The sequence below is a fragment of the Ornithodoros turicata genome, chromosome 3 (assembly GCF_037126465.1).
Source record: "Ornithodoros turicata isolate Travis chromosome 3, ASM3712646v1, whole genome shotgun sequence".
NCBI lineage: Eukaryota > Metazoa > Arthropoda > Arachnida > Ixodida > Argasidae > Ornithodoros > Ornithodoros turicata.
The window spans coordinates 6,043,590-6,055,888 of NC_088203.1; the positions used below are offsets into that span (position 1 = coordinate 6,043,590).

General features: G+C 46.3%; 2 protein-coding genes across 2 annotated transcripts; both read left to right on the forward strand.

Moving 5' to 3' along the window:
* The first annotated feature begins 85 nt into the window (after positions 1-85).
* Positions 86-1,564, forward strand: LOC135389834 (transmembrane protein 187-like). The gene has a single exon (XM_064619870.1). The coding sequence runs from the start codon at positions 230-232 to the stop codon at positions 1,115-1,117; it is 888 nt and encodes a 295-aa protein (XP_064475940.1). The 5' UTR covers positions 86-229; the 3' UTR covers positions 1,118-1,564.
* A 2,456-nt stretch (positions 1,565-4,020) lies between these two features.
* Positions 4,021-10,818, forward strand: LOC135387901 (hexokinase-2-like). The gene is made up of 12 exons (XM_064617112.1): positions 4,021-4,201; positions 5,762-5,924; positions 6,023-6,165; positions 6,490-6,565; positions 6,632-6,771; positions 6,830-6,929; positions 8,209-8,288; positions 8,378-8,490; positions 8,554-8,709; positions 8,776-8,909; positions 9,831-9,964; positions 10,018-10,818. The coding sequence occupies exons 1-12, from the start codon at positions 4,124-4,126 to the stop codon at positions 10,123-10,125; spliced, it is 1,425 nt and encodes a 474-aa protein (XP_064473182.1). The 5' UTR covers positions 4,021-4,123; the 3' UTR covers positions 10,126-10,818.
* Positions 10,819-12,299: the final 1,481 nt, after the last annotated feature.

Genomic DNA, 12,299 nt, shown 5'->3' on the forward strand with positions numbered 1-12,299 from the left:
ATTATAAATACTGGTTAAATTTTTATGAGGAATATGCGCGTACTTGAAAATAAAAAATTATTTACGGGTTTACGTGAGTGCGGTCTGCAACTACCACCGAGATGCCCGGATGTCGTTGCTTCCCTCTCTCCCTCTCTGCAAGGCGGCATATTCGAAAAAGGTTAGAATCTGTCCGACTATGATCGGGCAGTCTTGAAACGTGCCTATCGCGTTATAATATTCCCCAAACATGTGGCATGTGTTCACCGAGTTCTTGCCGGTTCTCAACGTCACCGTGGGATACGCTATCATATGCACGCTCGCAGCGTGGGGCATCTTCGACGATTATGACGTCGAGGTCGATTTCGAGATGTTCGGCGAATACCCCAGCGTCTTCGCGCACCGCTTGCCGCCATTCATCAAAATGCCGTTTAATACGCTAGTGAACGCGCTATATGTAGTATGCGGCTTCTTCTGGTTGCGCAAGATCAGACTGGAAGAGGAAACGGACAGCAAAGAGGGGCCAGTGCTGATGCCGCTGGAAGAAGCCTACTATTTTCGCGTCTACGGGTGGGTCTGCATCTACTACAGCGCGTTCCAGCTCATGACCGTGCTGAGGCCCCACTACCGAGTGGTGTACGTGCTACACCTGAGTCGACTCGTCATGCTCTCCTGGCTCATCGTCTGGAGCGTCCACCTGCTGGACTGGGCTCGTTCCAGTGTCGTTCTCTGCATCGGCGGCCCGCTGTTATCGCTAATGAACTTTATGCTGCTGCTGGGCGACCCGAACGGCTACAACAGGGTCCTCGTCACGCATCTGGGGATAGCGTCCACGCTGGTGGCGTACATGCAGGCCGTCTACGGCGACGTGTCGCACTCGTTGACGTCTTTGGGCCTCGTGCTCTTGTTGAGCGTCGCCTTCTGGATAACCCTGAAGACTGACCTCATGTTGGCTCAGACTTGGCCCATGCCTTGCCGGGTCCTCACCGGTTACTTCTGGTCACGCGTCTGCGAAGTGGCTCTCGTTTACTTGATGGCGCAGTTCATGTTCGCGATCCTGGTCAACAAGTACGTGGACCAGTCGCTCCAGTACAAGTACGAGGTGCCACATCAGTTTGCTTTATACAAGGAGCAGTAAAAAGCGGTGACGGGGAAGACTCTTGCGCATATGCATTGTTACGAGTCTACTGGACGCGCAGGCATCAAGATAGATTTAATATAAAAAATAATAGGTAGAGCGTGGCAACACAGTAATACGTTGTGCGTTGCCTACGTTGGCTATTCTATTTGATATGGTTGGAGGGTGTAATTGGCGCTCTCAAATCGTCAAATGAAACTGGAAATTTCCGATTCGTTTAATTATCCATCAATAAACCGTGAAAATGAAAAATGCTGAAAGGAAGAAACACTGACGTCATAACTTTCTCACGGCCTATATATGTACCACCTGCGAGCAGTTTTATACTATTTGGTCTAATTTGTTTACTGTCATGGTCCTGGTTTATTTCCTTGATTTATTTACCATTTTGAAGCGCAACGTGTACTTTAGTTTTTTCACCTCTATATAGTAAATATGAATTCTCTAGTCCGTTTTAATGCCTTAGGTTTTGTTTTTGTTTGTTTGTTTGTTTGCCTGTTTTTTTTGTTTTTTTTTTTCAATATCAGCGACAGTGAGTCAGGGAGCTCGAGAAAATGGCGGTACAGCCCACTAACAATAAGCATAAGGGACAGTATATATAGTTAAGCTTTCTGCCTCTAGGCTCTCCAGATTTATAGAACTAACTCGCTAACTCAAGAGCTTGTATTGAGATTGTCGAGCGGATATCATACATAACTATGGTTAACCATAACATAACTGAGGTGGATTCGATGATGTTGTTGTTCTTGACCTCAAAGTGGCAGATAGCAGCACTATTAGGGGTGGTGGTGGGGATACGATGTTCAAAAACGAAGAGGTCGTCGACACTGGGACGAGGTACCCGGGTTCGACTCCCGCGGTGCCGGCTGTGCTGTCTGGTGTTTTTTTTTTCCTGTATTTTCTTCGGACGCTTTCAGACATCTGTCAGCGCAGTTCCCTTAGAAGTCGGCCCCGGTCGCACACATTCCCCCATGGGGCGTCAGCAGAGGTGGGCGTTTGTCCTCACTAGCCTCGCCCTCACCTCAATTTTCTGGGAGAAAAATTTCCCTCACCTCACCTAAAAAAATTGTGAAATTTTTTCCTCACCTCACCTCAATTTTTTATTGAAAAATTTTCCTCACCTCACCTCAAAATTTTGAAAAATTCTCCTCCTCTCACCTCACCTCAATTTTTATTGAAAAATTTTCCTCACCTCACCTAAAAAAATCGAAATTTTCCTCACCTCACCTCACCTCAATTGTTTAAAGCTATTTGTGTATTCGATGTGAAGATTGTGTATTCGATGCGCGTTGGCTTTGAGTGACTGCCAATGTAAATGCATATACCTCAAGCGTCAGTGCATATAGGGTGCGGCACGAAACCTGTCATTTGACCATTATAACAAAACGGCTTAACGGAAAAATATGGGGTAAACAACTTTCTTCTGGACATTTAGTTTGTCACCAAATACAAATAGTTTCATCAATTTGCCATTGAAATACATTTTCGAAATTGAACTCATGAAATTGCTTAGTCAATGTAACGTTCTTCTTTTTTTTTCTTCTTCTTCTTGCTGGAGGATTTGGCCTAGTCAATCACAGAAAACCCGTAAAAGTTGCGCGAAAATTGAGGTTCAGTTGCGGGTATGCGAATGACGCGCAAAGTCGGGCGTCAGATCAGCGGCGAGAGAGGAGGGCAGTCCCCGCCCAGATGAGAGACAGAAGCTGCGGAAAGAAGGAAAGATATCCCGTGTACGCGCGGGAAAAGTTTTCATAAAGTGCGCGTTCATAAATTTTCCCTCGCCTCGCCTCAAAAAAGTTTCCCATAGTTTTCCTCACCTCAAAATGTTTTTGAAAGTTTTCCTCGCCTCACAATTTTTAAAAAAGATTTTCCTCACCTCAAATTTTTTAAAAATATTTTCCTCCCCTCACTTCACCTCAAAAACTTTTTTGAAAATTTTTCCTCACCTCCCCTCACCTCAAAAATTTTTTTTGAAATTTTCCTCACCTCACCTCAAACATCACCAGAAAAATTGGCCCTCACCTCAAATATCGTGAAGTGAGGGTGAGGAAAGCCTCACCCTCGCACGCCCTCGTGAGGGTGCCCACCTCTGGGCGCCAATCGTGACGTTTCCCACCTCTGTGAGGTCGACAATAAAATATTTCTTCTATGGAAACTTTACACGGGGAGAGGATTTCACCCCTGTTTTCCTTCTCCCTATTGGACTATACCCATTTCGGGGTGGGTGGGGGATTTTAACCCCTTGAACCCCCAATCTGGCTATGCCACTGAGCAGGAAGGAGGGGGGATGGGGAGATTATGCGTCCTGGGCCGACTTCCAATCTCAAGTTGACCAAGAGGCATAGAAAAAGAAAAGAAGAAAAACCACACAAAACATGAAATAAAACAAGCGGGGTCCACCTGGTGAATGAGTCCACTAAATGAAATAAGAAATCCTGAAAATCATGCGTATTGCGTATCTTCCAACTTGTTTTCCTAAAGTTTAGATATAGCAGAAACTTGTCGCGACAAAAATATTTTCCGAATGTTTTCCTTCGCCAATTTCATGGTCGCTTTCGATAATTTTCAATACCAAGGTTGCGTGCGCACACCGTGTGTCCGAGCCAATTCAGCAGGTCACGCGTGTTTCTCTCATTTACTGGCGAAATATCTCGGTAAAGCGTCGGGAAAATATCGGAGAAACAAATTCGTGCAATAGTTGAGTTAGTAAAAATGCAGTTACGTGTCCTATTCGACAGACGAACTTCCAATCCGGTGCTTCCCGCGTTGATCCGTGTCGTCTGCCAGGTCTGTTTCATTCTCGTCTGCTTTCGTTTTCATTTTTCCACCCTTCTGTTTTTATGGAGGAGCCGCGCAGCGCAAGTGCGCTCCGATTGGTCCGTGCAGGTAACGTGAGCCACTAGCCTGATCAACCGCGGCGCCACGCGGCGCAAGTAATCATGCGGCGTCGTCAAAGGGAAGAAAAATAAATCAACAACTTTGTGTGTTGTGTCGTGCGACGCAGACATGTCGTGGTCAGCTCTGTCCGAGGCAAACTTTCATTACCCTGAGCTCACGCTCGACGACCCGAGCAAACAGGCAACGGTAAGCGATTAAAATGCGTCTGCGGAAAGCGGAATGTTAGGAAATATTTTTGTGAAAGTGCTCGATCGACTCTCACGCAACTTTGCAGCGGCTCGTGTAGCAACATTTCTCGTCGGCGGGTGCTTCCGCTTGCAAGTTTCCAACGTGAAATTTCTCTTATGGAAGGAATGTCGTCAGATTTTGAGGAAGAACTGTAAATTTTACCGCGATCTCCACTTTTACATTTGCAGACGAGCGCGCTCGCATTAATACTGTGCAATAATATTAATATAGATTGGTCTAAATGATGTTTTAGTATAAAAATATATTTATTTTGCACCCGAAGTGTGAAAAAACTTTCGCAAACGTGGCAAACAACTGACGAAAAAGAAAAAACGTTATACCTGATGACATTGACTTACGACCGCAGTGTTCCTCATAATGCAGTGGCACGAGACTTCTTATTCACGACGCTGTTTGTCCGTCAAATCCCGCTGTAATACAAACTATCATAACAACACAGGTTGTCTCACTTCCGTTTGCCATTTATGAACAACTTGCCTCACGTTGCCAGCTGGCTCAGTCAGGCTCAATTTGTCGTCTGCAAGCGAATGCATGCGCGGTCGTCTGCTATAATCGTGCACGGATATAGCACGGCTATATCATCACTACGCCGGAGGATAATGTGTCGGAAAATAGCAGCAATGGAGCGAAAGTACATCTTGCTACTAGGGTAGCCCCTAGTAGGCATATTTTGCAATGTCGTGTGCGTTATAGTTTCATAGAACGGAACTTTGCTGCGGGCACGTTTTAAATGAGAGCATTGTCATATATCTGTCACAATCTTATTAAGAGGAACAGGGTAGCCTTACTACGAAGTAGGAAGTATAGACCCCCGCGTTTACGATGAGCATTGCTATAGTCTTGAAGCTCGAAGCATCGGCACATGTCGTCAAATTATATTTCGAATTGGACGATATTTAACAGACTACGACGACGACGTACAATAACGTAATAACTGGGCGATAATTAATACGCGACAACAGCGACGTATATACACTAACGTATTCGTTGGATGATACTTTTGATGAAGCAAATTACTTGATTTGACTTGCGTGATTACTATATTGAAGTGTTCTACATGCAGAATACAAGATACGATTATTCTTATTCTAGAAGTTCGCATTATTGTTACGCAAATATTTATAATTGAACTTATCGAAACTATGTATACATATCGAAAAACACGTTCAGCTAGCAAAAATATGTTATTTTTGGAGAATTCCTGTAACCAGTCCTAACTCGACCGCAAGCCAATTATACAAATGTTGCAAACTCTCAAAGACGTATGCCATCAAAATATATAATACCACGAATTTGATTTTTTTTTACACCCACGAGTGGCGCAATTTTTGATTGCTCGCGAAATGTGAGATCTACAAGTCGGCTTGCCTCTTCAGCAAAATACGGCACTTTACGACTGCACTTGCCTTCAAGGACTCATAGTGTAAAGCAGCTTTGGTAGGATCTCGTTGTCCTTTGCAAAAAAAAGAAAAAAAGTCCCGCTTTTCCCATCAACAGGTAGAAGACATCGTCCGACCACTAGTCCTCTCGCCCCACAAAATTACCAAAATCCGAGATGTGTTCATCAGTGAACTGGAACTGGGACTGCAGAAGAACCCTGAAAAGGCTTCTTCGCTACAGATGGAGAACACTTATCTACCAGAACTGCCCGACGGCACAGGTACCAACCTGTATAGAACCAATTTTTTTCCCGTCCTCATCCTCAATTAATCCTTTCGTATTTGAAATACTTTTTTTTTTATTTTATTTCTAAACCAGAGAAGGGCGAGTTCCTTGCACTGGACTTAGGAGGCACAAATTTCCGCGTCCTGCACATTGTCCTGGACGACGTTGCCGAACCCGTCTTCCATGTCCAGTACTTCTCAGTTCCAGAGCCCGTTCGCCTGGGTGCCGGAGAGAAGGTATACCATATAGTACAACTATAAGATGCTTTAATAGACCTCTTCCCGTTTGTAAACAAATGACGTCATAGTGTTTCACGGTACCACCAATTTTGGTAGAGTTGAATTACGCTCGAAGCTATAGGGGCGAACAAGGGGTCCCTGAAAGGGACACGACCTTTGGTCCTACTTTTCTTTCAATAGGAGGCAGCGAACAAGTGTCTATTCGTGGAACCCAGCCCTCCCCTTCCGATTTGTTTTGGTTTCAGTCTGTCTACCAACGTCACGATGACGTTTTTTCGGGTAGAGATATATTAAGACTCGTTCATTCTAATTCATCGCCAGTTATTCGATTTCCTGGCTGACTGCATTCACAAGTTCTTGGAGGAGAACAAACTATTTGGCAAACGGCTTCCTCTGGGTAAGCTTTGAGTCTTTCATCTGTTATACGACGAGTGCCTCATGATGGCACGACCTGTGTCTGCAGGATTCTGCTTTTCGTTCCCGATGACACAGAAGGCGCTCAACGTGGGCATACTCGTTACCTGGACAAAGAGCTTCAACTGCTCCGGCGTTGTCGGAAAAGATGCCGTCCAGCTGCTAAAGGAAGCTATCGACAGGAGGGGGGTAAGCAGTGAGAGTAACGCGGCATAAGAAAGAGATTTTAGCGTGGACGTGAACGCAGGGTATGGACGTCGACATCGTGGCTGTAGTGAACGATACGACGGGCACCTTGGTTAAAGGAGCCTTCCTGGACCACCATTGTGCCATCGGGATGATACTAGGTAATTTTCGAAACAATCCTCTGATATCGATTTGTGGACGTGGAATTTTGTAAACGCATCTCGTTTCGCGGCCCTATAGTTTCGAAATGGCCCTTTTGCGGGAAACCGTCTCCGAATCACGACCTACTAGATTATAACGACCATGTCACAATCAGAAAACCCTATGAGGAGCCTGTCCGCACGATCCGCCAGGGGCGCTACTGATCGGCACAACATGATTGGACGATGGAAATTTGAATTCTGAACGCGCAGAAGCGTGTGTACGACTACCGTAGCAGACGACAGCGATAGCCCCTATGAAAACGCGTAGAATGATGATGATAATCAACCTCAGAATGAAACATCTGTGGAACGTCCACCGCTTGTACAGAAATACTAAGGTAAGCTGAAGTACAAAGTATTGTAGAAGTTGAGGAAGCAATAACTGGGATGATCAGAAGCGCCACCGCTACCTTCCAAAAATGCGGTGCATAGAAGGGGTGCGCCTGACATGGTCGTTATAATCTAGTAGGTCGTGCTCCGAATCGGCCCATATATAGCAGACGACACGGGATCATACGTGCGTCTGCTAGAATCTCTACTCTCAGTGTTTCAAACTCCGAAACGTTACTCGACTCTGCTGACGACCTTGTGAACGATGGGGAAGGGAACATATATACAGGGTGTGTGCAGAAAAACATGACCCGCATTTTTACATGTAACTCGTTGTCTACTTAGCCGAGGAACTTCCGGTGGCGCACAACGGCGTATTTATGTGTGCGAAAGCTACAAAAAAATCCTGGAAGCCACACTCAGTGTAAAAAAATTAACTGAGCGCGAAAACATGGGCTTCCATGCATTAGAATAGGGCGGTCATGACAGTGCATGGTAGTGCATTTCAGTCGCATAAGAGTTATGTGCAGGCATCGCTAGGGGTACTGCCGATGAGCATCCATGTGGGGCATCGTTTCGATTTATGCACCGATAGCTCCCCTAGCGGTACTTGAACACAACTCTCCTACGTGCACCACGTTGCCCTTTCACATACACCCTATTGTCCACCATGTTGCCCTATTCTGATGCACGGAAGCCGACGTTTTCGTTGTTCCGTTTATTTTTTAAGCTGGGTATGGCTTCCACAATTTTTCTACAGATTTCGCACGCATAAATGCGCCGTCGTGCGCCACCGGAAGTTCCTCGGCTAAGTAGACAACGAGTTACATGTAAAAATGCGGGTCATGTTTATCTGCACACACCCTGTATAGGCAGGCGGTAAGCTGTATTTGCTCTTTCCCAACAGGAACTGGGAGCAACGCCTGCTACTTGGAAAAAGTTGACAAAATAGCGAAGTGGGAAGGCGACAAGACATGGGTTCACGAGGTAACCATGGCACGTTTTGTATATTCTCCCCCCCTACAGGACTACGAGGTCTTGTCTTTTCTTTCTTCTTCTTCTTTTTTTTTTTCTAGGTTGTTATCGATGTAGAATGGGGCGCATTCGGCGACAACGGCGTCCTCAACTTCATGAAGACCAGCTTCGACAAGGCTGTCGACGAGAACTCGCTCCTGGTCAACTCTTTCACGTGAGTATAGGTAATCGGCAGTTTCCACGGATACCATATAAGAACTCGAGAAATGTCGCACAGCTTTGAAAAGTTATTTTCCGGCAAATTCCTGGGCGAATTGGTACGCAACGTCCTGGTGAAGCTGGTGAGGGAGAAGGTCCTGTTCGACGGGCGAGCTTCGGAGACGCTTCGCACCCAGAGGACTTTCACGACTGCGGACGTCTCCCATCTTGAAGCGTAAGTTCACTGGGAGTCTCGTGCGGTTGGAAATCCTTCTCTATATATGTGCTCGCGCGTCGACAGGGAGGACGGCGAAGGACGGGCCCGTGAAATTTTCGCTCGTCTGGGATACATCAGGGTGACGGAGGACGACATCGCCATTGTTCGCTATGTGTGCGGTGTGGCTTCTTCACGAGCCGCGCTCCTAGTGTCTATTTGTAAGTCCTGCTTCTGTTCAGTCGTTTGTGTCAATGCGATAACTCTCTTTGTTAATTTCGTCATTCCCTATATTTGTAAATCTTTTCGTAAATTTGTAAGCCCATCTTGTCGCCGATTTGCGGGTTCGTTTTTGATCAGCGCCGCGGTTTTGGAAATTTGATAATTATGCATAATGTAAAAACCCCGAGACTATAGGAAACACGAAGGGACAGACACAAACGCGAAGTCCCAAATAGACTTCGTGTTTGTGTCTGTCCCTTCGTGTTCCCTATAGTCTCGGGGTTTTTACATTATGCATCATCTTCACCAGCTCGCTTGCTTCCTAGCCATTTTTTCATTGATAATTATGTCTGTTAATTTCACATTTTTTTCGGTTGTTATTTCGCCTTTTTGTCAATTTCCTAGCTGGTCTTTTGTCCAGTCGTTTCTGTTTCTCGATAATTCGTTTTTGGCTTCGTTAATTGGGTTAGGCGCTATATCGCTTTTATGAAACTCGTTAATTGGTCCCGTTACTTCGTTTTGTCAACTTAGTACTAATTAGTTTTTTCGTTATCTTTCAAATTATATACACTGACTACGTCAGCGAAGGCGTCAATTTCCTAGCTGGTCTTTTGTCCAGTCGTTTCTGTTCCTCGATAATTCGTTTTTGGCTTCGTTAATTAGGTTAGGCTTTTATCAAACTCGTTAATTGGTCTTGTCACTCCGTTTTGTCAACTTAGTACTAATTATTATTATTTTTATTTTAAAAACTATATACCCTGACTACGTCAGCGAAGGCTATATGTGAGCCGTTTGCCAATTTAACAATACCAAATCAATGCACAGAGCACTGTTTACAGCACAGAGAAGCCGAACTTTATCATGTTTCTACATTATGCACTGTTTTACGGCCTTTCTCACGGAAACAATCCGCACCGCAGGTCTGGCCGTCCTCCTGGAACGAATGGACAAGCCCACGGCGACCATAGCCGTGGACGGGTCCCTCTACAAGCACCACCCGAGATTCCACAGGCTCATGACAGATTACGTAGCGGTACTAGCGCCGGACCGACCGGTAAGACCCTCCCTTCCTTCACGTACCCACCTTCAAACACGACCTGGTTGCAGTTCAAGCTCATGCTGGCCGAAGACGGCAGCGGCAAGGGCGCCGGCCTGGTAGCAGCGGTGGCCGACAGGCTCAAGAGAGCAGCGGAGCGGAGGGCGTCGCAGCTATAACGAATTCGTTTAACTGTTGCGAAGCACGCCGTATAGTGCTTCTAAGCTATTGATTTAGTCAACCAAGGTAGAAGTTTAACAAATGCAGGTCGACGGGCCAGTGGTTAAATTATGCCATACTGTAACGACCCGAGCAGCACAACATCTTGGCACAATAATGGACCATTATTGGCAATCCCGGTCCAATACTGGACCAGGATTGGACCAACATTGGGCCAATATTGCCAATATCGGTCCAATATTGGGCCAATATGTTGTGCTGCTTGGAGAGTTGTCTGAAAAGTGAGGGTTTCCTCTATCTTCTGATGTACTGGCGTCATGGGCTACGTGCGATTATCTGCCACAATCCACCGATTGATAACCTCTAGGTTTCAGTAATTTGAGAGTTCGTGTACCTATATGTGCAGAACGTCAGTACCTGAGGCGCGCATACGCGGGGTACTGCGCACCTAACCTCGCAGGGATCGCCAATAGGTATTAATTAACGGGTCGATATTTCATATCACGGGGCGACTAAATGAACATAGTGTTGAAGCGCAAACATAAAGTGACGAACCGCGCCTGGGGATCCGGAAGGCAGAAAGCAAACAACCGTCTAAATCGCACTCCAACATTGTTGTAAAGGTCTGAAGGCGAGCTGCATCACCTGCATTGTGAATATTATTTGCCGAAAATAAATCGCATTCTAAATTACTCGTTGCCAAGTTTACTCTCGTGCACCGCGATTATATGCGACAACACGTCGACGTCGACTACATCGTGACTATTATCAGCAGGGTCTCATTATATGCAAGCGACGCCAGCTTCGACGGTGACGTTGCAAGACGCACGTGCATAACGTCGACTCTGCCATGGACGATATCTACATTTCCTCATAACGTCGAGACCGTCGTTCCGTCCTTCAACGTCTAGTGGCGCCCCTGCTGGCTTTCGGCTAATGGACAACCGGCATATATTCTGCCTGCCAGTGCTGATTCGTGCGAAACAGCTGACGTCACGACGCCGTATCAATCTATCAATTAATCGGATGCGACACAATGCTGCGATGAAACTTCCAATCACCATCATCATCATTAAAATAACGTTGTGGTCGCTCTTCATTAAACCGGCAGGTGAGTCTTCCGGTGTGGAGGGGACGGCACATATGTGACGATCCGTGTATTCACACGAGCGACATCCTCACGGAATATTCTAGTGGAAGAAAAAGCGAAAGCACCGCTCACAGAGCCCAAGTGCCGCCCCGTGTTATGCTGAGCATTCACACGGTGCCGAATATCGGGAGTGGCGTACTGCGCATTTAGCAGACGACACCTTTAGCAGACGACATCGTCAGAGTGTTTTCCTGTCGTCTGCTACGGAATATCTTGTGGCTGTGTAGCAGGATATTCCCCACGGTTAGCAGTGTACGTGAAGACACGACGTTCATTTGACAGCAGAAAACAATGACGCTTTTCGTATCTTCCGCTCCTGGGGGAATATCGCTCGTGTGAATACACGCGGGATAACACCCGTGCCGTCGCATCTACCCTAACTGATTAGCGCGGACCTCTCGTGACACAGTGTATATGAACGACAGCTAAACATCAACGTTAAGCGTGCCGACGCTGTGATCATAATGGCAGAGTGCGCAGGGGAAGACGTGCGACTGCATTCTTGTTGGCAACTTAATTTTCTCCGAGGACATTGGAAGGAGGCTCTTGGACGCGATCGTATACGTTGGCGACGACGACTCTTTCAGGCCTTCGAGGTTGGCATTGCGGCGAAAGTGGGTTACGGGGTGATTATCGCCCTGTGGTGACTTATCTCCACTCGAAAAGATAGCTACAAGCACGCTGTCCGTCTCTGGAATATTGCTCAATCCTCAGTAACCGCGAACATTGGAAGCTGTGGCCAACTGAGATTTCCTTCAAAAATTCCTCGTTAGAGAAAGAGCATATAACCCTGGGTATGGGGTAGCTAGAAACGATACCCGTACGCACATGTGTCCATACACATACACGGTGAATAACACTTTTATTGATGTCGCGTCGTTGCCCCGAACACTTATCTCGTCGTCTGTGGAGACCTTGTCAGGTATCAATGCGTATTGCATAACAAGGTCAATTTGGAAACGTTACAGTTGTGTAATGGAACACAATCTGCGACATGATTGTGCGGAAATCTGCAACAACACG

Bases quoted from the DNA above. Each gene is read 5' to 3' on its own strand.
- LOC135387901 (XM_064617112.1), top strand. From the start codon at position 4,124: ATGTCGTGGTCAGCTCTGTCCGAGGCAAACTTTCATTACCCTGAGCTC. The intron at 6,166-6,489 runs GTATACCATATA...ATTCATCGCCAG, and splicing joins GCCTGGGTGCCGGAGAGAAG to TTATTCGATTTCCTGGCTGA. The intron at 8,910-9,830 runs GTAAGTCCTGCT...TCCGCACCGCAG, and splicing joins CGCGCTCCTAGTGTCTATTT to GTCTGGCCGTCCTCCTGGAA.
- LOC135389834 (XM_064619870.1), top strand. From the start codon at position 230: ATGTGGCATGTGTTCACCGAGTTCTTGCCGGTTCTCAACGTCACCGTG.